This window comes from Scyliorhinus torazame, chromosome 8 (genome assembly GCF_047496885.1).
Source record: "Scyliorhinus torazame isolate Kashiwa2021f chromosome 8, sScyTor2.1, whole genome shotgun sequence".
Taxonomy (NCBI): domain Eukaryota; kingdom Metazoa; phylum Chordata; class Chondrichthyes; order Carcharhiniformes; family Scyliorhinidae; genus Scyliorhinus; species Scyliorhinus torazame.
The window spans coordinates 30,105,189-30,130,738 of record NC_092714.1 but is presented as its reverse complement, the minus strand read 5'-3'; the positions used below and the strand labels follow the sequence as shown (position 1 = coordinate 30,130,738).

The window sequence follows — 25,550 nt, the reverse complement described above, 5'->3', positions numbered from 1 at the left end:
GGAAAAAATTTGGAGGGAACACATCCCCATCAGCTCACACAATGGGGGCAATTCTCCCGCTGCATTGCTCCTGGTGCTCACCCTGCTATTCCAGGAGAATAGCGGTGTTGCTAACTTTCTCCTTGGTTCAATTTTATCACCTTTGCTCTCGAGTCGCCAGGTATCTTTATGATACCGCCACGAGGTTCAAGTCCGAGTAATGATCAATAACCCAATACACCGATTAGTAAGATTCAAATCAAAGCACATTTATTATACACAGTAATCGTTACTCATGCATAAATTCTACGTCTAAGCTACTTCTACAACTAACAGGCCTATACTTAACTTTGGACTGGCCCACCAGGTCAGGGGAACAAAAGGTCTTTCGTTCGGGTTCTGAGTCTGCGGGATTCGAAGTTGGTATGGACTGGTAGCTAGGAGTGCCTATCTCGTAGCGAGCGTTGAATTAAGACTTACTTTGTTCGGTGGTCACTGCACCGGTCACGGTCAATGTTGGTTCGTGTTGCTGGGTGACCCGGGCAGGACGAAGAGGTGAAGAGAGCGATTTGAACTTGGGGCTGAACACTTAATAGTCCCCAGGGGCTTCCCGCCTTTCGGGGCGGACCCTGTACCTGGTCCCAAGTGATTGGACTTTGTCCCAATCGCTTGGTTCGATTTCTCCAATACTGGAGCGGTTCCCTGATCGATGGGCGGTCTTGAGGTGTTCGTTCACCTCCTTTGTGTTGGCTCCTGCTGGCGCCGAGGAGTCTGGCTTTGCTTTGTGTGTCCAAAATGTTACTTATTGTTCCCGGGGATGGCTCATCAGTATATAGATGGCTGCTACATTGTTATGGTGATGGTCGCTGGTATCGATGTTGTCTGGCCTTTACAGAGGTAAATACACAGTAAACCTGCAGCTGCTGGTTTCTGTCTATGTTGGCTGACTTTCCCATCAGCCTTTGCCGTTCACTATTTTAAATCGGGAGTTGGCCAATTTAGGTGGCTACAGCGGGACAGCCCCTAAACCGGGTTTGTGCTGGATGTCAAACAGAGCACGATGCTCTTGGCCCAGGGCACCTGACACAGTCTCAGACAGAGGTTCACAGACTCGCTTGGTGTGAACCAGATTAGCCTACTAAAATAAGCACAAAATTGTTGTTTAAATATGCTTCGTGAGTTTACATTCAGCTTCCCCCAGAAACCAGCAATCTCACTCCCTCCCCACCCATCCCCCTCACACCCTCTGCCACAGCTTGAATCAGGTGTGATGACCGTGCCGGGGGGGCGGGGGCATGACACTCAGTGGCCATTGGAGCTTACTGGTCGTTGGGGACATGGGTGGCCCCTGGCATCCTGGAAGTATCAGGATGCCGGGGGCAGTGCAAGGATGCCAGGGGGCAGTGCCAAGGGATGTGAGACTTGAAAAGGGTGGGCCACGAGTGGGAGAGGCCATTACGGGGGCATCATGAAGGGAGACATGAAGGGGAGGGGGGAATCTGATGAACCAATAGAAGGGTGTCCCTCATCTGAGGGGGGCACGGGTACCAGTGATGGAGGCTGGGCCTGATGCCAGTGAGAAAGCGGGGGGTTCTGAAGGGAGCCCTCACGCCCTGATGCCAGCGAACGTTTGGGGGGGGGGGGCGGGGTTGGTGGTAGAGGGAGTTGATGCGATGAGGATGGTGGTGGGGTGGGCACTGAGGCCCTGATGTCGGGGATGGTGGGGGGGGGGGTGCTGTCTGTACTGTCACTTTGAGATTGGAGCGCCCTTTAAATACGGTACCTCGATCTCTGTGAAGCCGGGCTTGCCTCACAGCGCCGGTGCAAAACTCTCCCCCACCCCTCAAATAATTCTAAGTGTGGGTGGATTGCGATCTGATTCACGCCCAACCACCCGACAGGAATCTGACACGTTTCCCGCCGGAGACCACACTTAGAAATTGTTTGGGTGAATTCCGCCCAATGTTTGTGCTTCTGGATCTCACACAAGTGATGGTGAAGTATCTAAGACTGATCGACAATCAAAGCATTCAGAGAGACTAATGTTGAAAAAGGATTTTCCTCCGAATGTATATTTGTTGTTTCTCTTTTCAGACAGTATTTCCAGTATGCTTTGTTCTTATTTTGGATTTTCAGCATTTTGCGTTTTTTTTCTTCTTTTTAACCTCGTGTTTGTATGTTTTGCTAAAATAAAAATGTTGAAACCGAGACTGATGTGGACAACCACCTGATGGCAACATCTGTTATATGCCTGTTCCTCAATGCCAAACGTTCTAGCAGAACTGGGATTGGATGCAACTTGGGATTGATTGCAACTTCAACTGAATGTTGGAATAAAAGTCTCTTTCTCTACTGGCTTTGTGTATCTCAGCATTGTTCCTGGAGGGAATCACAACAAATAGCATGCAGTCAGCAGTTGGAACCACCAGATAATTAAGGGAATCAAGGGATCTGGGGATTGTCCAGGGAAGTGGAGTTGAGGTAGTACACCCACAGCATGGACATATACAATAGCAGAGCAGGTTCAAGGGGCTATATAACGTTTGCTGCTCTATTTCCTGTGCCCTAATCTTCTTTCAACAATCAGAAAAACTATTGGAGATTGTCGCAAACTCTCTACAAACATGGGATCACATCCCCACTACTTTAATGATGCATAAAAGTGCACACAATTTCACACAGGTTTGCATTATGTTGATTATATTACTAAGAGAAGTTGTGTGAGGACTATACAATATCTTCAGTGGTCGTGTCCTGAGGTTGAAGTGAAGAGATGCTGGTGGGGACATTGACAATACTATGACAGTATTGAGTTTTGTGTGCGTTTTGATCGAGTAACTCTCATTTTGCTAATAGGAAGCTAAACCCAGAATTTAGCACTAGGTTATATCTTACTAACAATTAGAAAACCAATTATAAAATTGTACGAGTTTTGAGTGATGTACCACTTGCGGTGCTGACTTGCAATATGGTCACTTGCAATTCAGGAGGCCTTAGCTCAGCCATTCGTGGATACAATCATATTTAACAGGCATTCATAATGTATTATTCATACAAGGACATGTTAGCAGCTTGACAACAATTAGTGGTATATTTTGCTTCAAAATGCTTCCATTTATAAAGATGTTATACAGTTAAAAATCTTCAGCATGGGGATTCCTCTGTCTCACTTGTGTTATTTTATCTCGGTTATTACTTGGTTGTGTACATGTACAATTGCACACCTTTACTTTAAGGCAGATGATGGTTTATGTGATGGTGTTCATCTCTGTGTTACGCATCGCCTGATGTGGTTCACTCCCTCCACCACGGATGCACAATGGTAACAGTGTGCACCATCTACAAGATGCACTGCAGCAACTCACCAAAGCTCTTTCAGCAGCACCTTCCAAACCTGTGACCTGTGACAAGAGCAGCAGGTGCAAGGAAACACCACAACCTGGACATTCCCCTCCAAGTCACACACCATGTTGACTTGGGACTGTCTCACCGTCCCTTCACTGTCTCTGGGTCAAAATCCTGGAACTTCCTTCTAAATAGCACTTTGGGTGGACCTACGCCATATGGACTGCAATGGTTCAAGAAGTTGGCTCACCACCACCTTCCAGGGTTGGGCAATGAATGCTAGCCTGGCCAGAGAGGCCCACATCCGGTGAGCAAATCAAAAGAAAATGCTGATAGAATTAGCATGCTCAGGACCTCTGGGTTTGTGACCATGCCCTGTCACACGATGCTGAGGATACATCTGAGACAGTGAAAGTGGAAACTGTTCAGTCTATTCCTACCTTGAATAGGTTGTCCCACTCTCACTATTGTAGAGGAATGCTCTGAAGATACAAGCTTGGTAGACTCACAGTTTGATGTTTTCAATCAGGTTTCTGTTGTCCCACACTCTCTTACAAATAATCTTGGACATAACAGCTATAGATTTACGATGCGTGTTTACATCTAATGACGGATAGTGTTGATTGTGGAGACTAGGGGCGTCATTTTCCAACCCCCCGCCGGGTTGGAGAATCGCCGGGGGCTACCGTGAATCCCGCCCCCGCCAGTTGCCGAAGTCTCCGGCACCGGATGGGCCGAAGTCCCGCCGATAAATTGCCTGTCCCGCCGTCGTAAATTAAACCACCTACCTTACCGGCGGGACAAGGCGGCGTGGGCGGGCTCCGGGGTCCTGGGGGGGGGCGGGGCGATCTGACCCCGGGGGGGTGCCCCCACGGTGGCCTGGCCCGCGATCGGGGCCCACCGATCCGCGAGCGGGCCTGTGCCGTGGGGGCACTCTTTCCCTTCCGCCTCCGCCACGGTCTCCACCATGGCGGAGGCGGAAGAGACTCCCTCCACTGCGCATGCGCGGGAAACTTTCAGCGGCCGCTGACGCTCCCGCGCATGCGCCGCCCCGACATGTCATTTCCGCGCCTGCTGGCGGGACAACAAAGGCCGTTTCCGCCAGCTGGCGGGGCGGAAATTCCTCCGGCGTCGGCCTAGCCGATGGAGAACTATGTACAGCAATGAATCTATATTTACAGTATTTGAGCAGAAAAAAAATGTCTTTCGAAGTCCAGCGGACCAGTTAGAGGTTTAACCGGTCCGGTGCCTTGATGTTCCGCTGGGAGCCACGCACTGGTGACGGCGATGTCGATGCTGGCCCGATGTTCGGTGACTTCGGGAGGGTGCCGAAATCCTCTTCATCCTCGGGTGTTGGCAGGGGAAGGGCAGATGGTCCTGGTGGGGTTAATGCTGGAGCGCCGGGGGAGGGTGGCGCCAGGCCGGAGGGGTGTGTGTGTGTGGAACCTTCTGGTGCCAGGTCCCTGAGGGAGACAGAATCCTGGTGGCCGTCGGGGTACGCCACTTAGGCATACTGGGGGTTTGCAGGAGCAATTGCACCCTCTCCACCAACAGGAAGCCTTGTGGAAATGGACGTGCCTACGGAGCAGGACTGGTCCTGGAGCTGCGAGCCAAGTCGGGAGCGACACCCCGGATGTGGACTTCCTGGGGAAGGTAAAAAGACGTTCATGGGGTGTGTTGTTGGTGGCGGTGCACAGCAGTGACCGAATGGAGTGGAGTGCATCAGGGAGGACCTCCTGCCAGCGAGAGGCTGGGAGGTTCCGGGACCGTAGGGCCAGTTGGACGGCCTTCCATACCGTCCCGTTCTCCCTCTCTACCTAACCGTTTCCCCGGGGATTATAGCTGGTTGTCCTGCTGGAGGTGATACCCCTGCTGAGCAGGAACTGACGCAGCTCATCGCTCATGAATGTGGATCCCCTGTCACTGTGGATGTAGGCGGGAAAACCGAACAGAGCGAAGATAGTGTTTAGAGCTTTGATGACGGTGGCAGACGTCATGTCGGGGCATGGAATGGCGAAGGGGAATCTGGAGTACTCATGACCACACTGAGAATATACGTGTTTCGGTCGGTGGAGGGGAGGGGCCCTTTGAAATCCACTCTGACGTGTTCAAAGGGACGGAAGGCCTTCACCAGGCGCGCACGGTCCGGCCGGTAGAAGTGCGGCTTGCACTCCGCACAGACCTGGCAGTCCCTGGTGATTGTCCGTACTTCCTCGACGGAGTAGGGCAGATTGCGAGCCTTGACAAAATGGTACAACCGTGTGACTCCCAGGTGACAAAGGCTGTTGTGCAGGGCCGGGAGTCGGTCTACTTGTGCGCTGGCACATGTACCTCGGGATAGAGCGTCTGGGGGCGCGTTGAGTTTGCCGGGGCGAATCAAAATCTCGTAATTATAGGTGGAGAGCTCGATCCTCCACCTCAAGATTTTATCGTTTTTGATCTTGCCCCGCTGTGTGTTATTGAACATGAAGGCTACCAACTGTTGTTCAGTGAGGCGGGTGAATCTCCTGTCGGCCAGCTAATGCCCCCAATGCCGCACAGCCTCAACAATAGCTTGGGCCTCTTTTTCGATGGACGAGTGCCGAATTTCTGAGGCATGAAGTGTGCGGGAGAAGAATGCCACGGGTCTGCCTGCCTGATTGAAGGTGGCGGCTAGTGCAACGTCCAATGCGTCGCTCTCTACTTGGAAGGGCAGTGTCTCATCTACTGCGTGCATCCCGGTCTTGGTGATATCGGCTCTGATACGGGCGAAGGCCTGTTGTGCCTCGGCTGCCAGGCGAAAGTGTGTGGACTGTATTAGTGGGCGGGCCTTGTCCGCATAGTTTGGGACCCACTGGGCGTAGTATGAGAAGAACCCCAGGCAGCGTTTGAGGGCCTTGGGGCAGTGGCGAAGGGGGAGCTCCATGAGGGGGCGCATGCGGTCAGGATCGGGCCCCAGAACTCCGTTCCAGACCACATAGCCAAGTATGGCTAAGCGGGTCATGCTAAACACGCACTTCTCCTTGTTGTAGGTGAGGTTGAGGAGAGTGGCGGTGTGGAGAAATTTTGGCAAGGTTTGCATCGTGAACCTGCTGGTCATGGCCGCAGATGGTGACGTTGTCTCGGTACGGGAAGGTGGCCCGCAAACCGTACCGGTCGACCATTCGTTCCATCTCCCTTTGGAAGACCGAGACCCCGTTAGTGACGCCGAAGGGAACCCTGAGGAAGTGATAGAGACGACCGTCCGCCTCGAAAGCAGTGTATGAACAGTCCAATTTAGAAATGGGGAGCTGGTGGTAGGCGGATTTGAGGTCTACTGTTGAGAAGACCCGGTACTGTACAATCTGATTGACCATATCAGATATGCGTGGGAAGGGGTACGTGTCGAGCTACGTGTACCGATTGATGGTCTGGCTGTAGTCCACGATCATTCTGTGTTTCTCCCCAGTTTTAACGACTACCACTTGGGCTCTCCAGGGGCTGTTGCTGGCCTCGATGATGCCTTCCCGAAGCAGCCGCTTCGAATGTACAGTGGCCGCAATGGCCTGACAGTCATAGTCCTGGACGAGTGGGATTAGGGCCCACCAGAAGTCTTCTATGGACTCATCAGGGAGTTGAGAGAGAGTGGCGAGTACATGCCTGGCGAAGAGTGTTTTCGTCTTCTGTGCGTAGTTTTCTTTGAGAAGCGCTATGGCGTCGGCGTAGTTTGGGGCGGCCTGGATCAGCGGAAACACGTTGGAGCTCAACCTTGAGTACAGGATCTGTATCTTCTGAGCCTCTGGAACAGGGGTGGTTGCTGAGTTGATGTACGCCTTGAAGCAAGCTAGCCAGTGATTAAAGTCCTTTCTGGTGTTGCCCGATTGCGGATCCAGCTGCAGGCGATCTGGCTTGATTCGGAGGTCCATCTTTTAGAAAATCTTAGAGCAATAAATTGAGGCACGATCAATTGAACAAAGACTAGAGTTAGATATAACTGAGGCTTTATTGCTCGAAGATGTGTGGCCTCCCACAGCAGCTTGCAAAATGGTTGCTGAATGGAGGACACACATATTTATACACCGCCTACTGGGCAGAGCCAGCAGGCAGGGTCTACCGGTGAACCTGTAGTACAGGTCCTACCTTACATTACCTAATATAGGTGCAACAGTGGTTTACCACACATGATAAACCGGAGAGGGAGTCTTCATAACACATTGGGTGTAATTCACCTGAAAAATTTCTATGTCTGGTTTCGGGTGGATTTAGCTGGGTGTTTTTCTGCAGCTGCAGTGCCGGGAAACGTCTCGCATTCAAGGGCTCTTTGCCATTTTCTGAGGCCTTGGGGAGTTTCCATCCGCCGAGGCCACACTTAGAGCTTCAGCTCACCAGCAGGAAAGGATCCTCGCAGATCGGGCCTTCATTTTGAAAACCTGCTCTGATCTACCCCCACCCCCCTCTTTCAGGCCACACCGTTTTCGATCCTCCTCTCACACACCCCCCAAACCTTGGTGCCAGGGTTCCTGGGTGGCCCGCCAGGGTGTCAGGTTGGCAGTGCAAAAGTTCCCATGTGCCAGAGGGGGAGCCCTTTCCTGATCACCCATGTGTCTCCAATAGCCTGGGAAAATCCCGCCTGATCCACGTTTCTGTAGACTAGATCTAAACGGCACTCTGGCGAAGTCTTCCAGGAGTCCCAGGTGCGGGGAAAATCCAGCGAACGTATATTTAAATGAGCAAATATGCAGATCTGAGCCACGCTCAGTGAAGGCGAGATCCAGATTGCGAGTGTCGCAAATCTCGCAAGAGGCCTCTCACCAAGCCGGGCGCGATGAGGCTGCTGAATCGCACCCATTATCTGTCAGAGGCTGTGCATGTCAGACATCAAGAATCTGGGCGGCAGTCCTTGTGCACAGGACTGAGTAAATGCACGACAGACCTTTTTGATTTTATAAAATATGCCCCATGAATAAAGGCCGACACGTTCTACAAAGAAATACGATTACTGTTTAACCAGAAAATCTCTTCCAGCTGCTTATAATCGAGCACGCGACAGTAATGAATTCCTGCACATGCACATCATCTGGACTTTTCCTGTTTTGGAAAGTAGATTTTCTGCTGAGTAAATGTGTCACCGAGGATTTTTTTCCTTCTGTACAAATGCCGTGGCGGCCAGGATTGCTTCAGTTTTCCCAAATAGCTCGGTGGGTGAATGCAAACGTGGTGTGGTGTGAGCTTTCCCCCCCCCCCCCCCCCCCCCGGCCCCCCTCTCCAACACAGACACAGCCACACACACTCCAGGAAGATCTCAGCTTTGATCCAAGACTGATGCAGAATTAGGGGCATTACAATTGGCCCCATTGCCCCTCGGTTAGGTAGCAGTGAGAATGGGGAGCGCTGATTTTTCCTGCCTGTAGGGGGTGTTGTTGCTACTTTATTCAGGATCAAACAGTCACTTTTTTGTTAAAGTGCTGTTAGATTTGAGCAGTATTTGACCTTTGACCTGTTGGTTACCTGCCCCTCGCCTGATGGTTCAGCTGGTTACAGCAGTAAGTGAGATCATGGGGACCAGGAAGCTCCCAAGCTTAGTCCCAGGCTTTTGCTGGGAAAATGGTTTGGAGTGGTTTAACTGGCTTCAGGCCTACGAGTTAGAGAGGGAAAAATCAGCCAAGGTTCATCTCTCCTGAGCAGGATCAATAGGCCGAATTTAGTGTTCAGAAGAGATTTACTGCTCGGCGTCAGCCTTCGCACGATGGTACCACTCCTCCCTTTTGAGGCAGTAGTTATAGATTCAGCCAGCACTCTAAAGTTGAGCATTTCTGGGCTGGCACATCAATGAGGAAATGCTCACTTTCCATCTTTCAGTGAGGGCATTAAACTCTCAGGCAGATGCAAACGACCCTAGTCACTGTTAAAAAAAGAGGCAGAAGGTTGTGATATACTAAAACAGGTTATCTGATCATTTATGTTGTTTGCTAGATCTACCTTTATGCAGATTGCCTCTGGCTGCAATGAATGGGATGTCTTTAGGTTGTGAAGGTGCTCTTCAAATACGAGTTATTCCTCCTTTAACCTTATACCCAGTCCAAAATCAGAAAAAGGATGATTTCATGTGGCCCAGATGTCCAAATGCCACTTTAAGATGGGAGTGTTGAAATCTCAACTTACCTCTCTGCGCTTCAGTTTTTAAAAATTACTTTATGGGATGTGGGCATTCTTGCTGGGCATTTATTACCCATCCCTAATTGCCCACCCTTCTCGAACTGCCCTCCATTTTAGAGGGCTTTTCAGAATCAAATTGCTGTGGGTCTGGAGTCACATGCAGGCCAGACCAGGTAAGGATGGCAGATTTCCTCCCATAAAGGACATTAGTGAACCAGATGGTTGTTTAAAAATGACAATCGACAATGGTTTCATTGTTATAATTAGGCATTTTTAAAATTCAAATTTCACCATCTGCTATGGTGGGACTTGAACCGGGATCCACAGATCTTGTCCATGGTCTCTGGATTGCTAATCTAGTGACAATACCACTATGCATTGCCTCCCTAAAGCTCTGTGTTACGTGTCAGAAATAGTCATCCGACATGATTTTCCAAAGAATGGTCAGAAGGTGCACTCACCTCCAATTTAGGATGATGGGAAGGCTCCTGACCCTGCCGGGCAATCAGGAGGCCCTCCAGCAATGGGAGAGTGACAGTCTGCCAATGCAGGCGAAAGGAAGAGAGAGCTCCTCAAAATGGAGAGGCCCTCTTAAATGTTTTGTCAGGGCAATAGCTACAAGAGCACCATTGTGAAGGTTGAGGTTGTGAAGGTGCTCTTCAATTGTTTTTTTATAAATTTGGAGTACCCAATTTTTTTTTCCAATTAAGGGGCAATTTAGCGTGGCTAATCCACCTAGCCTGCACATCTTTGGGTTGTGGGGGTGAGACCCACACAGACACAGACAGTGACCTGAGGCCAGAATCGAACCCGGGTCCTCGGCACCCTGAGGCAGCAGGCTAACCACTGCGCCACCGTTCCACCCCGGGAAGGTGCTCGTCAAATGCGACTTCTTTCTCCTTTAACTTTATACCCAGTCCAAAATCAGAAAAGGGGTGATTGCATGTGGACCAGATGTCCAAATGCCAGTGGGCCATCTGTGTGCCATCTTTCTGGACAGGTCGTGGGGAGGGGGATTTAAATCATTCTGGAACGTTGCCCCCACCATTGCCACATGTAGCTGCAGCACAGGTAAGATGTTGACTGAGGATCAAAGTTGCAGGAATCGCGCAGTGACTGTCAACAAAAATTTTATCTTTCAGTGAGGACATCATCACACATCAACTGAATGGAAAGCCCAGGCTGTCGATGTTGACCATGACACCTGCTGTCGGAAAAAACCCGCCTTCAACACGGCAACAACAGGTCAGACTCCTGTTTAATAGTTTCAAAGTAACACTGCTCGGAATGTGTGTATATAACAAGCATGTAAAAGTGGTCTTTGCTGATGACACAAGATGGGATCATTAACAATCAGCAAGCAATTTTTCAGCTTACTGTTTCTTTTCCATTGAATTCATTGTATAGAGAATCGGAGAATGGTTATAGTCGAGAAGGAGACCATTCAACCATCATGTCCATGGTGGTTCTCTGTAAGAGTTGCTCAACCTGTTGTGCTCCCTCACCCTGTCCCTGTAACCACGCAACCATTCTTAGAAATCTTTTCTACACCCTTTCCAATACCGTCACATCCTTCCTAAAGTGTGGTGCTCAGAATTGGACACAATACTCCAGATGAGGCCATTATGACTTTGGTAGAGGTTCACTATGACGTCCTAGCTTTTATACTCAATGCAGCTATTTAAAAAGCCCGGTGTGCATTTTTGGCCACATTCTCAAGCTGACCTTAAACAAATTTTAAATAAATACCGGCATAAACCTCCTTCTGTCCCTTTTAAATAGTGGTTAGAAAATAAAGGGGTCTCTCGACTGAAGGTCGGGTTTTATGGATGAATAAGGACATCAAATTCAAAACTTAATAATAAAATACATTAACCTCCTGCAGGGCAAATAATAAAGTAGAGAGAAATTGAAAATGCAAAGAATATAAAAAAACTGCAATATCCATCAAGAATTTAAAAATTAATTTTCAAAAATACATGCAGGATGGTAAGAACAATAAGATAGTTATTTTAGTAATAAGGGGTAGTCAAGCAAAGACGGAGATGGTAAGAGATAAATGAGGTAAGGTTGTAGTGGAGGGTGAAGGAATAGCAGAGGTACCAAATAAGTAATAGAAATAGAACATGACGGGAATACTTTCAGGCTAGGTGGTCCAACCACAGATGGGGCAGGATTCTCCCAGCCCGTGGCTGGAACGAAGAATCCCCGCGAACGGGCCCCGCCGCCCCGCGCCAGTACACGATTCTCCGCTTGGCACCGGCGTGTTTGGCGCGGCACAGATCGCGAGCCGCTCTACACGGCCAGTCCGCCGATTTTTGGCCCGGGCCGCAAGTAAAACGCTGAGTCCCACCGGAGCCGTCCACACCTGCTCGCAGCCGGCGGGATCTCTGCATGCAAAAGACGGGTGGCAGCCTGTGGGGGGGCAGGGGCCTCTGACGCCGGGGGGGGGGGGCTCCGTTGCAGCCTGGCCCACGATCGGGGTCCACCGATCGCCGGGATGGCCTCTCTGTCCCCCGGCCTCTTTTCCCACGCGCCGGCCCCTATACTCCTACACCATGTTGCATCGGGGCTGGCGCATTGAAGGAGGCCACCGCGCATGCGCGCGTTGCCGCTGGCGCCACTACAAATGTGTGCGTTGGCGCCAACGCCATTGCGCATGCGCGGATCCCACGGCGCACATTTCGCGCCGGGATCGGCAGCTGGAGCGGCTCCAGCGGGAATTATTCCTGGCAGTGGCCCGTTCACGCCATCGTAAAATGCGATGGCGTTTACGACGGTGTGGACACTCTGCCGCAGGATGGGAGAATCCCGCCCATATTGTCTGTGCTGTGTAAATCCAGCGCTTTTTTGTTTTTACTTCACATTTCCAGAACCAGCAACTTTCTCCTTAATTATGCAAATGGTTGTACGGCAGGTAGTCTTGTGGTGTAATGGGTAGTAGCCCTGCCTCTAAACCTGAAGCTCCAGGTTCGAGTCCCATCCCAGGACTTGATGGCCATGGGAGATGTGTTCACAACGAGGTCAAACAGGTTGAGTGCCCCACCTGCAAATCCTTCCAAACGTGCCAATAGCTGGCAGTAAGGGTGACAGAGACTCCTGGTCAATCAGGCTTAATGTGGCCCCTCTCAATCTCCAAGCACCTGGTGACAGACTAGCAACCTGTTCCAGGAATTACTACTCATGGAATCCACCAAAAGTCTGCCTTAGTGCATCATTAAGTGCGGGAAGAGAAGATACAAAATAAGTACTTTGCTTCGGTTTTCCAGAGGAGATGAATAAACTGGAATTGTAGAACCAACAGAGGTAGGTGTACCACTATCAGTGGAGATTATTATTCAACAACAACATGTATTGTTTATACTGTCTCTAATCCCAAGGCACTATAAGGAATGTTTGTGAACAAAATTCTACCAAAGAGAAATAGTACTTGTCCCATCCCACCATTTGAAGAGCGGTGGGGAACACATCCCTGTTAACACTGCCGGGCGTGTATCCATTTCACACTCCAACAAGCATTACTCCCATAGGCAGGATTTTTCCCCCTCTCCCGGGAGGAAGTCCAGCCATTGAGAGCCGGCGGCTAATCTGGAGCACGGCAGTCATTGCAGCGCCAGAGGCTGCAGTGGACAGAAGCGGAACTTCATGCAGTCCATGGAGCTTAAATCCCAGGGGTGCACAGAAAGGTGCGTTTTTTGGGTGTCAGGGAAGAGAATGTAGGCTAGGCCTTGAGGAGTGGATAATCGGAGATTGGGATGTCAGGGAAGAGGCCATGGGGGAAGGGCGGGGGAGACGGAGGTCCAACTAGTGCTATTTCAGGCTCCCCGTCGACGCGTTTGTAAACTGGGGAAGTGTGAAATAGCACGAATGAGCTTTCCGTCCACCCTGACTTCTCAGCACTTTTACACTGGCAGGAGGAGGCATCACATGGGTCACTTGCCCGTTCTCCAGTTGAGGACCTTAAGTGGCCAATTATTGACTGGTTAATGGCCATTTCTCATTCAGCGTCAATTTTCAGGTTGGTGGGAGGATTTCCCGGATGTGGGGGGGAAGCCCCAAAATGATCGGGTTTAAGCTCAGGGTGTGGGGTCGGGGTGGGGAGCGGGTTGCATCTCCATGAGAGGCCCCTTCCTAACGTCAATGCACCCCCCCTCAACCCCCTTCACTGAAGGTATGCTGGCCGTTGGACCTCCCTCTCTCATCCGGCCTCCCAATTCCCCACCACAAAACTCCCCCCCCCCCCCCCCCCCCCCCCCCCCCCCCCCCCACGCAGTCCTTCCCTCCCATCCCTCCACTGAGACCCCGAAAACTCACCTTGCCATGTACTCCCGGGACTTAGGCGCTGTGGACTTTATGGAGTTCCGCTTCCAACCACTGCAGCTTCTGGCGCTGCAGCATTATAGATCTGTGATTAGCCGACAGCTCTCTAAGGCGGGACCTCCTCCCGCATGTGTTGGAATTCCCACATTCAGCCCATTAATGCTTGTTGGAGTATGAGATGAGTCCAGGTCAGGCAGTTTCAATGGGGATGTGATCCTTCGAATGGTGGGAAGGGAAACTCCATTATCCGGAATACCCTGTACATTACATAGCTCAACCAGAATATTACCTGGAATAACTTGTTTACAGCAATGAAGAGAAATCTTTCCTCACTAGAGCTCAGAACGTTAAGGGTGACCAAACAGGTCAACCAGATAATGGAGGATAAATGATGACACATTATTTCCCCAGTTTGGGAAGATGGTAATGAGAGGGCACAAATTTAATACCACCACAAAAAGCATTAAACGGGAGATGTGACAAATGTATTTTATGCTGAGGAAGGTTTGGGGATGGAACCAAGGTCAATGAATTATTTTAGAAAGGGATAGCGGAGAAAGGGAAACATTAAAAGGTGTGAGGAACGTACAATAGAGCAGGTTTACAAAAGGTAGCTCCTCTGGAGAAGAATACATGGATCAAAATAAACAGATTAATAGTAGCATTCGAAAAAGTGCCGAGTAATTTTACAACAGAGTTTGCAGAAGAAAACTGCCAGTCACAAAGTATAGCCCACATTAAAAAATTGATTTTAATTTTTTACCTTTCACCCTCTAGTTACTGATGGAAGAAAAAAAAAAAGATTCCTTATGTTATACTCGGTGTCACCCTTAGAAGTGTCAGTATTGTTTGGTACAATCATTTGTAAAATGTTCCCTTTTAGCACTGCCCCAACAATAGAGATCGGTTTCCTCTTCAGGAATACATTTCTGATTCTGCTGCAGCCAATGCAGGGGAATTTCCCCCGATTGTCCTTAAACCCAATCTCAGGGGAACGTCCCCATCATTATTAGCTTCATAAATAAGATAAGAATGTGCCTGTTTCTGGTTAGTTTTGTGATGTGGCCCTGTGCCCATCAGGAAATGGGTGGAAACTGCTTCAACTTATTTAATGTGAGATACAGCCTTCAGGTGTTTCGTCCATCAATCTAACTTGGAAACAAACACAAGTCCCAGAGGTAAAAAGGCCCTGTTTCTCTTTTCAACATTTTAGAATGTATTTTTGCATTAAATTACTGAGCCTTCAACTCCTCCCCTCAAGGAGCTCCTACTCCTTTCCTCAATCTGTTTTCTCTTCTACTCCCCTTTTTCTGCTTCAATTATGGGACATCTCTAGCAAGGCCAGCATTTGTTACCCATTCCTGATTTCCCTTTAGACGGTGGTGGTGAGCCACCTTCTTGAGCTGCTGCAGTCCATGTGATATAGATAACACCCACGGTGCTGTTCGTGAGGGAGATCCAGCATCACAACCCAGTGAAAATAAAGAAACGGTGATATATTTCCAAGTCAGGATGGTGTGTGGCTTGCAGTTGATGGCGTTCCCATGTGCCGGCTAACCTTGTCCTTCTTAGTGCCTGAGGTCTCGTGTTTAGAAGGTGCTGCGGAAGAAGCCTTGGTGTGTTTCTCCAGTACATCTTGTAGATTATACCCACTACAGACATGGGCTGGAGTTTCATGGCCCTGTCCCATTGGAGGTGAACCATTACAAAATTCATTGATTACAGCGGGACGGAAATTCCAGCCAGTGGGGGGAGTGGGTGCTGTAAATGCCCAGCCATGAAGTGAATGTTTAAGGTAGTGGATTGGGTGACAGTCAATGGGCTGCTTTATCCTGGATGGTGTTAACTTCCTGAAGTATTAATGGATGGTCTTTGATGAAGCAGCTGAAGATGGTTGATCCAAGAACATTAGCCTGATGAACTCCTGCAGTGATGTCTTGGAGTTAGGATGATTGGCCTCCAACAACAACAACCATCTTCCTTTGTGCTAGGGATTTTCGAGTTAGTGGCGAGCTTTTCCCTGATTCCCACTGACTTCAATATTATTCAGGCTCCTTGATGACACATTCTGTCAAATTTTGCCTCAATATCAAGTGCAGTCACTCACACTCAACCCTGGAGCAGACTATCAGTGAGCAGATTATTGGTGACCACATGCCGCGTGATAACACTGTCAATGATATCTTCCATATTGTTGGGTAGTGTTGTAGCTGCACTGGAACAGATTGGTTAGAGGCACATCTTTTGTTGTGTCCAGTGCAAATCAGCCGTTTTTTGATATCAGGAGAAGTGAATCGAATTGTCTGAAGACTGGCTTCTGAGTTGGTGGAGACTGTAGGGAGATGGTCCATCCACTCAGCACTTCTGGCTGAAATTTCAGCATTATCTTTTGCACTAATGTGGTGGGTTACCCCATCATTGAGCATGGGTATGTGAGGCTGCTTCCAGCTATTTGTTGAATTGACCACCGCCATTCAGGGCGTCAAAGCTTTGATCTGCTCCATTTGTTATAGAGTGTTGAGCTCTGCCTGTAGCATGCTACTTCCACGTTTTGTATGCATGTAGTCCTGCGTTGTTGCTTCACTGGAAGGGCACTTTGTTTTTAGGAATTCCTGATGCCACTCCTGGATGCTCTTTTCTACATCTAATTGATGCAAGTTTGGTCCCTGGAATGATGGCAATGGTAGGGTGGTGGATATGCCAGACCATGAGGTTACGGATTGTGGTTGAATATAATTCTGCTGCTTCGAGTGGCCGACAGCACTGCATGGGTGCACAGTTTGAAGCTGCTAGATTTGCAGGTTGTAGTTTGCAAATCCATGGTTCACAGAGGCAGCTGCATGTGTAAAAGTGCAGCTGCCTTCAAACAGATGAAACTTTCAGAATTTGGATGTCAAATACATAAATTATGTGTTTTAAGACATTTGCGCAAAATGTCCAAAGCTGTTGGGGATATCTGTAGCAGTAGAGTACCCTTTTTAAGAGGTTCAGGTACTCTTTGGGAGAAGTGAGATGCCTGTTGTGAGCAGACAGTTGCCCATTTTGGAGAGTATAGATGCCCTTTTGGATCGTTAGGGTTCAACATCAATGTGTTCAAAAAGTCAATAAGCTCAATGGAATTGTCAAGTTGTCAAGTGATTAAAATACTTTAAAGTTTTGAAAAAAAACAGCCTGTTGTGGCTGCTTGAAAATTCCATCATAAGAACATAATAACATAAGAACTAGGAACAGGAGTAGGCCATCTGGCCCCTCGAGCTTGCTCTGCCATTTAATGAGATCATGGCTGATCTTTGTGGACTCAGCTCCACTCTCCGGCCCGTACACCATATCCCCGAATCCCTTTATTCTTTAGAAAGGCATCAATCTTTTTCTTAAAAACGTTTAAAGAAGGAGCCTCAACTGCTTCACTGGGCAAGGAATTCCAGAGATTCACAACCGTTTGGGTGAAGAAGTTCCTCCTACACTCCGTCCTAAATCTACCTCCCCTTATTTTGAGGCTATGCCCCCTAGTTCTGCTTTCCCCGACCAGTGGAAACAACCTGCCCGCATCTATCCTATCTATTCCCTTCATAATTTTATGTCTCAATAAGATCCCCCCGCATCCTTCTAAACTCCAATGAGTACAGTCCCAGTCTACTCAACCTCTTGTCATAATCTAATCCCCTCAACTCTGGGATCAACCTAGTGAATCTCCTCTGCACTCCCTCCAGTGCCAATATGTCCTTTCTCAGGTAAGGAGACCAAAACTGAACACAATACTCCAGATGCGGCCTCACCAACACCCTATACAATTGCAGCATAACCGCACTAGTCTTGAACTCCATCCCTCTCGCAATGAAAGACAAAACTCGATTAGCCTTCTTAATCACCTGTTGCACCTGCACACCAACTTTTTGCGACTCGTGCACCAGCACACCCAGGTCCCTCTGCACAGCAGCATGTTTTAACATCTTACTGTTTAAATAATAATCCATTCTGATGTTATTCCTCCCAAAATGGATAGCCTCACACTTGGCAACATTGAATTCCATCTGCCAGACCCTAGCCCATTCACCTAACGTATCCAAATCCTTCTTCAGACTTCCGGTATCCTCTGCACTAGTTCTTCTCTCATCCCATTGTAATCGCCTTTGTTTAAGCACAAAACACTAGTGTTTGATTTTACCTTGTCATCCTCCAACTGTATTTTAAATTCCACCATATTGTGGTCGCTCCTTCCAAGAGGATCCCGAACTATGAGATCATTAATCAATCCTGCCTCATTACACAGGACCAGATCTAGGACCGCTTGTTCCCTTGTAGGTTCCATTACATACTGTTCCAGGAAATTATCCCGGGCACATTCTATAAACTCCTCCTCAAGGCTGCCTTTACCAACCTGGTTAAACCAATCGGTATGCAGATTAAAATCTCCCATGATAACCGCTGTACCATTTCTACATGCATCCGTTATTTCTTTGCTTATTGCCTGCCCTACCATCCTGTTACTATTTGGTGGCATATAGACTACTCCTATCAGTGACCTTTTCGCCTTACTATTCCTGATTTCCACCCAAATTGATTCAACCTTGTCCTCCATAGCACCAATATCATCCCTTACTATTGCCCGGATGCCATCCTTAAACAACAAAGCTACACCACCGCCCTTACCATCCATTCTATCCTTTTGTATAGTCTGATACCCTTGGATATTTAACTCCCAGTCGTGACCATCTTTTAACCATGTTTCAGTAATGGCCACTAAATCATAGTCATTCACGATGATTTGCGCCATCAACTCATTCACCTTATTTCGTATACTACGAGCATTCAGGTAAAATACACTTATGCTGTTTTTTATGTCTTTGTTATGAATCCTAACACCTTGATCAGTAACTTTTCGCAATTTAATTTTCCTCTTACCCTTTCTTCTAATTTTCCATGTCTTTGAACCCATATCTCTACATAATAACCTGTCACGTAACCTGCTGCCTTGATCTCCATTAACTATTATAGAACAACAAAGAACAAAGAAATGTACAGCACAGGAACAGGCCCTTCGGCCCTCCAAGCCCATGCCGACCATGCTGCCCGACTAAACTACAATCTTCTACACTTCCTGGGTCCGTATCCCTCTATTCCCATCCTATTCATGTATTTGTCAAGATGCCCCTTAAATGTCACTATCGTCCCTGCTTCCACCACCTCCTCCGGTAGCGAGTTCCAGGCACCCACTACCCTCTGCGTAAAAAACTTGCCTCGTACATCTACTCTAAACCTTGCCCCTCTCACCTTAAACCTATGCCCCCTAGTGATTGACCCCTCTACCCTGGGGAAAAGCCTCTGACTATCCACTCTGTCTATGCCCCTCATAATTTTGTATACCTCTATCAGGTCTCCCCTCAACCTCCTTCGTTCCAGTGAGAACAAGCCGAGTTTATTCAACCGCTCCTCATAACTAATGCCCTCCATACCAGGCAACATTCTGGTAAATCTCTTCTGCACCCTCTCTAAAGCCTCCACATCCTTCTGGTAGTGTGGCGACCAGAATTGAACACTATACTCCAAGTGTGGCCTAACTAAGGTTCTATACAGCTGCAACATGACTTGCCAATTCTTATACTCAATGCCCCGGCTAATGAAGGCAAGCATGCCGTATGCCTTCTTGACTATCTTCTCCACCTGTGTTGCCCCTTTCAGTGACCTGTGGACCTGTACTCCTAGATCTCTTTGACTTTCAATACTCTTGAGGGTTCTACCATTCACTGTATATTCCCTACCTGCATTAGACCTTCCAAAATGCATTACCTCACATTTGTCCGGATTAAACTCCATCTGCCATCTCTCCGCCCAAGTCTCCAAACAATCTAAATCCTGCTGTATCCTCCGACAGTCCTCATCGCTATCCGCAATTCCACCTTTGTGTCGTCTGCAAACTTACTAATCAGACCAGTTACATTTTCCTCCAAATCATTTATATATACTACAAAGAGCAAAGGCCCCAGCACTGATCCCTGTGGAACACCACTGGTCACAGCCCTCCAATTAGAAAAGCATCCTTCCATTGCTACTCTCTGCCTTCTATGGCCTAGCCAGTTCTGTATCCACCTTGCCAGCTCACTCCTGATCCCGTGTGACTTCACCTTTTGTACTAGTCTACCATGAGGGACCTTGTCAAAGGCCTTACTGAAGTCCATATAGACAACATCCACTGCCCTACCTGCATCAATCATCTTAGTGACCTCCTCGAAAAACTCTATCAAGTTAGTGAGACACGACCTCCCCTTCACAAAACCGTGCTGCCTCTCACTAATACGTCCATTTGCTTCCAAATGGGAGTAGATCCTGTCTCGAAGAATTCTCTCCAGTAATTTTCCTACCACTGAAGTAAGGCTCACCGGCCTGTAGTTCCCGGGATTATCCTTGCTACCCTTCTTAAACAGAGGAACAACATTGGCTATTCTCCAGTCCTCCGGGACATCCCCCGAAGACAGCGAGGATCCAAAGATTTCCGTCAAGGCCTCAGCAATTTCCTCTCCAGCCTCCTTCAGTATTCTGGGGTAGATCCCATCAGGCCCTGGGGACTTATCTACCTTAATATTTTTTAAGACACCCAACACCTCTTCTTTTTGGATCTCAATGTGACCCAGGCTATCTACACACCCTTCTCCAGACTCAACATCTACCAATTCCTTCTCTTTGGTGAATACTGATGCAAAGTATTCATTTAGTACCTCGCCCATTTCCTCTGGCTCCACACATAGATTCCCTTGCCTATCCTTCAGTGGGCCAACCCTTTCCCTGGCTACCCTTTTGCTTTTTATGTACGTGTAAAAAGCCTTGGGATTTTCCTTAACCCTATTTGCCAATGACTTTTCGTGACCCCTTCTAGCCCTCCTGACTCCTTGCTTAAGTTCCTTCCTACTTTCCTTATATTCCACGCAGGCTTCGTCTGTTCCCAGACTTTTAGCCCTGATAAATGCCTCCTTTTTCTTTTTGACGAGGCCTACAATATCTCTCGTCATCCAAGGTTCCCGAAAATTGCCGTATTTATCCTTCTTCCTCACAGGAACATGCTGGTCCTGAATTCCTTTCAACTGCCACTTGAAAGCCTCCCACATGTCAGATGTTGATTTGCCCTCAAACATCCGCCCCCAATCTATGTTCTTCAGTTCCCGCCTAATATTGTTATAATTAGCCTTCCCCCAATTTAGCACATTCATCCTAGGACCACTCTTATCCTTGTCCACCAGTACTTTAAAACTTACTGAATTGTGGTCACTGTTACCGAAATGCTCCCCTACTGAAACATCTACCACCTGACCGGGCTCATTCCCCAATACCAGGTCCAGTACCGCCCCTTCCCTAGTTGGACTGTCTACATATTGTTTTTAGAAGCCCTCCTGGATGCTCCTTACAAACTCCGCCCCGTCTAAGCCCCTGGCACTAAGTGAGTCCCAGTCAATATTGGGGAAGTTGAAGTCTCCCATCACCACAACCCTGTTGTTTTTACTCTTTTCCAAAATCTGTCTACCTATCTGCTCCTCTATCTCCCGCTGCATGTTGGGAGGCCTGTAGTAAACCCCCAACATTGTGACTGCACCCTTCTTATTCCTGATCTCTACCCATATAGCCTCACTGCCCTCTGAGGTGTCCTCTCGCAGTACAGCTGTGATATTCTCCCGAACCAGTAGCGCAACTCCGCCTCCCCTTTTACATCCCCCTCTATCCCGCCTGAAACATCTAAATCCTGGAACGTTTAGCTGCCAATCCTGCCCTTCCCTCAACCAGGTCTCTGTAATGGCAACAATATCATAGTTCCAAGTACTAATCCAAGCTCTAAGTTCATCTGCCTTACCCGTAATACTTCTTGCATTAAAACATACGCACTTCAGGCCACCAGACCCGTTGTGTTCAGCAACTTCTCCCTGTCTGCTCTGCCTCAGAGCCACACTGTCCCGATTCCCTAGTTCTCCCTCAATGCTCTCACCTTCTGACCTATTGCTCCCATGCCCACCCCCCTGCCATACTAGTTTAAACCCTCCCGTGTGACACTAGCAAACTTCGCGGCCAGGATATTTATGCCTCTCTGGTTTAGATGCAACCCGTCCTTCTTATACAGGTCACACCTGCCCCGGAAGAGCTCCCAGTGGTCCAGATAATGGAAACCCTCCCTCCTACACCAGCTGTTTAGCCACGTGTTTAGCTGCTCTATCTTCCTATTTCTAGCCTCACTGGCCCGTGGCACAGGGAGTAATCCCGAGATTACAACCCTCGAGGTCCTGTCTTTTAACTTTCTGCCTAGCTCCCTGAACTCCTGCTGCAGGACCTCATGCCCCTTCCTGCCTATGTCGTTAGTACCAATATGTACAACGACCTCTGCCTGTTTGCCCTCCCCCTTCAGGATGCCCTCTACCCGTTCGGAGACATCCTGGACCCTGGCACCAGGGAGGCAACATACCATCCTGGAGTCTCTTTCACGTCCACAGAAGCGCCTATCTGTGCCCCTGACTATAGAGTCCCCTATTACTATTACTCTTCTGCGCTTTGACCCTCCCTTCTGAACATCAGAGCCAGCCGTGGTGCCACTGATCTGGCTGCTGCTGTTTTCCCCTGATAGGCTATCCCCCCCGACAGTATCCAAAGGGGTATATCTGTTCGAGAGGGGGACAACCACTGGGGATTCCTGCACTGACTGCCTGCCCTTTCTGGTGGTCACCCATTTCTCTGCCTGCACCTTGGGTGTGACCACATCTACATAACTGCGATCTATGACGCTTTCCGCCACCTGCATGCTCCTAAGTGCATCCAATTGCCGCTCCAACCGAACCATGCGGTCTGTGAGGAGCTCCAGTTGGGTGCACTTTCTGCAGATGAAGCCATCCGGGATGCTGGAAGCCTCCCGGACCTGCCACATCTTACAGTCAGAGCACAGCACCCCTCTAACTGACATTGCGTCAATTAATTAAAATTAAAATTTAAATTAAAAAAATTTTTTTTTTTTGAATATATTTTTTTTTAATTTCAAATTTACTGTTGACTATCTGTTTCCTAGCACTAGATTTCTTATAGAAATGCGAAAGCTAAATATAGTACTCTTTGATCTCTGGCTTAGATATCCCTCTAAATTATAATTAAGTAATTATGTTTAATTAGTTACCAATGCTCAGTTTTTTTAATTTAGTGTAGAATCCCAACCAGCCACTCAGGCCACAGCTTTTCTGTGATTTCACTTCAGTTTCCCCCCCGACACACACACAATTTGAAAAAGGTACAAAAGTAAAAATGCGTAAAAATCACTTACTTACCTTCTTCGTGTTAATAATAAAATATGGTACTTACCTCACACCAATGGGTTTTATTATTAGGTTAGAGGAGGAGGGCGGGTGGGAGACACTACACGTGTAGTGTCTTGGGTTTCCTCTCCACCAGAATTTATTGGTGAGGGTCTTCCCAGAGGTCCGCGGGTCGAACTTCCTGTTCCCGCCTTAAATACTAAAATATAAAAAAAAACAGAAAAGAGGGACCGAAAACGGGACCAGGTAAGTGTTTTTAAAGCACAGACTTACCTCCCAGCAATCACTTCCGCACTGCCCCCGCTGAAATTGACAAACTAGCTGTTCTCCCGCCGAAATCGACTGGCCTGCCCCTGCAAAGACAAGTGTTTTTAAAGCACAGACTTACCTCCCAGCAATCACTTCCGCACTGCCCCCGCTGAAATTGACAAACCAGCTGTTCTCCCGCCGAAATCGACTGGCCTGCCCCTGCAAAGACAAGTGTTTTTAAAGCACAGACTTACCTCCCAGCAATCACTTCCGCACTGCCCCCGCTGAAATTGACAAACCAGCTGTTCTCCCGCCGAAATCGACTGGCCTGCCCCTGCAAAGACAAGTGTTTTTAAAGCACAGACTTACCTCCCAGCAATCACTTCCGCACTGCCCCCGCTGAAATTGACAAACCAGCTGTTCTCCCGCCGAAATCGACTGGCCTGCCCCTGCAAAAACAAGTGTTTTTAAAGCACAGACTTACCTCCCAGCAATCACTTCCGCACTGCCCCCGCTGAAATTGACAAACCAGCTGTTCTCCCGCCGAAATCGACTGGCCTGCCCCTGCAAAGACAAGTGTTTTTAAAGCACAGACTTACCTCCCAGCAATCACTTCCGCACTGCCCCCGCTGAAATTGACAAACCAGCTGTTCTCCCGCCGAAATCGACTGGATTATACTGTCCATAGCTTTACATTTCCCTTCCCCCCAAATTGCTAGTTTAAAGTCCAGATGTCTGTTGACACGAGTCAGAAGGCTATTGTTATATAATTAGAGCTGTATGAATGATTCAATAAGCTATCATGATCACACTGGGTGTGCATATAAGTTTGTTTTGATTGAGAGAAGGCAGGACAATGGGGATGAGAAAAATATCAGCCATGATTGAATGGCAGAGCAAACCCGATCGGCCGAGTGGCCTAATTTTGCTCCTATGTTTTATGGTCTTATGGTCTTATGCTCATCTCTAAGTGGTTATAAAATCATTGATGTGCAGCTATGGGTATACATGTTCATTTTCATAAAGGTTTAACTACATGAAGGAATTGTTTGTTTGTATGTGGGATTAAGTAGATGGAGGAATTGCTTGTTTATAGAGGGATTAAACACTTGAAGGAATTTAAATGTATCAAATGGGTTTTAATGAATGATAGTGTTTTTTAAAAAGTGAAGACAGCCATAGACACAAATTTATTGAAGTTAATTTCACCATGGCTCCTGAGCTCTGCCTATGGTCAATGCTGGGTGAGTCGGCATGGAGACAGGTCTTTAAAAAGTCTACCTAAGCACACAGCAGGCCCTGTGGTTGCCTCCGAATTATTTCCAGAGCAACAGGCCTGACTCCTGTTATTACCTGACCCCTGTTGCTCTTTTTAGCTTTAGTCTATTTGCTCTGTTTAGGTCACCTTTGCTCATGAGTCGTCAGGTATCTTTATGATACCGCCACGTGGTTCAAGTTCAGGTTATGATTAATAACACAGCACACCGCTTAGTAAGGATTAAAACAACGGTAATTTATTGTAAAGAACAAGCAATATTAATACCCTAATACTACTTTCTATATAACAAACCTATCACTACTGGCCAATACTTAACTTAGGAAGAGCCCACCAGGTCAGGGAAACGAATGGCTTGTCCAATCAAATCTGGCCCGCGGGATTCAAAAGGCTGCTACAGGTCGGTGGCTAGGTGTCTCTAGCGGATAGCGATCGTTGGATTCAAACTTACGATACATGGTGGCTGGTCTTGCGAAGGTCTCAAGCAGGCGAAGATGAGAGAGAGAGAGATCTGAACTTGGACCTTTACTTTTATAGGGCCCAGGGGCTTCCCGCCTCCCGGGGCGGCCCTTGACCCTGAGTCCCAAGTGATTGGATTCTGTCCCCAGTCTTTGGGGTCAATGTGTCCAATGGTGAGGCGATTCCTCGATCGGGGGGTGGTCGCTCACCTGTCTTTGTTTCGGCCACTGCAGGCGCCGACAGGTCTGGCCTGGTATTCAATTGCTAATATGTTGCAATTGTTCCCGGGGATAGCCGATTTAGCTGTGGATGTCTGAGTTGATTAGGTGTAAACAGCCCTGAATGCAACTGCGGATACCTGGGTTGATGGGCTGTTGGTAGCCCTGAGTATCGATCTGGGCTACGTTCCCCGAGCTGAAGCTGCAAACCTGTCTGCAGCTGCCTGCTTGTGTCTTCTTGGCTGCTTTTCCCAGCAGTCTTTCGGGTTAGCCACTTTAAACTGGGTTTTGGCCAGATTAATCGGAACGCAGCCA

The 25,550-nt window shown here is 48.3% G+C and overlaps 1 protein-coding gene across 3 annotated transcripts in view; it reads left to right on the top strand.

The window, feature by feature from the left end:
- Positions 1 to 25,550, top strand: part of LOC140427713 (transcriptional regulator Erg) — a 425,982-nt gene that overhangs the window by 187,919 nt on the left and 212,513 nt on the right. For all 3 annotated transcript variants that reach the window (XM_072513247.1, XM_072513250.1, XM_072513248.1), the window contains exon 2: positions 10,581 to 10,683. In XM_072513247.1, the coding sequence (XP_072369348.1) occupies positions 10,627 to 10,683 (57 nt within the window). In that variant the 5' untranslated portion in view covers positions 10,581 to 10,626. The remainder of the gene's footprint in view (positions 1 to 10,580; positions 10,684 to 25,550) is intronic.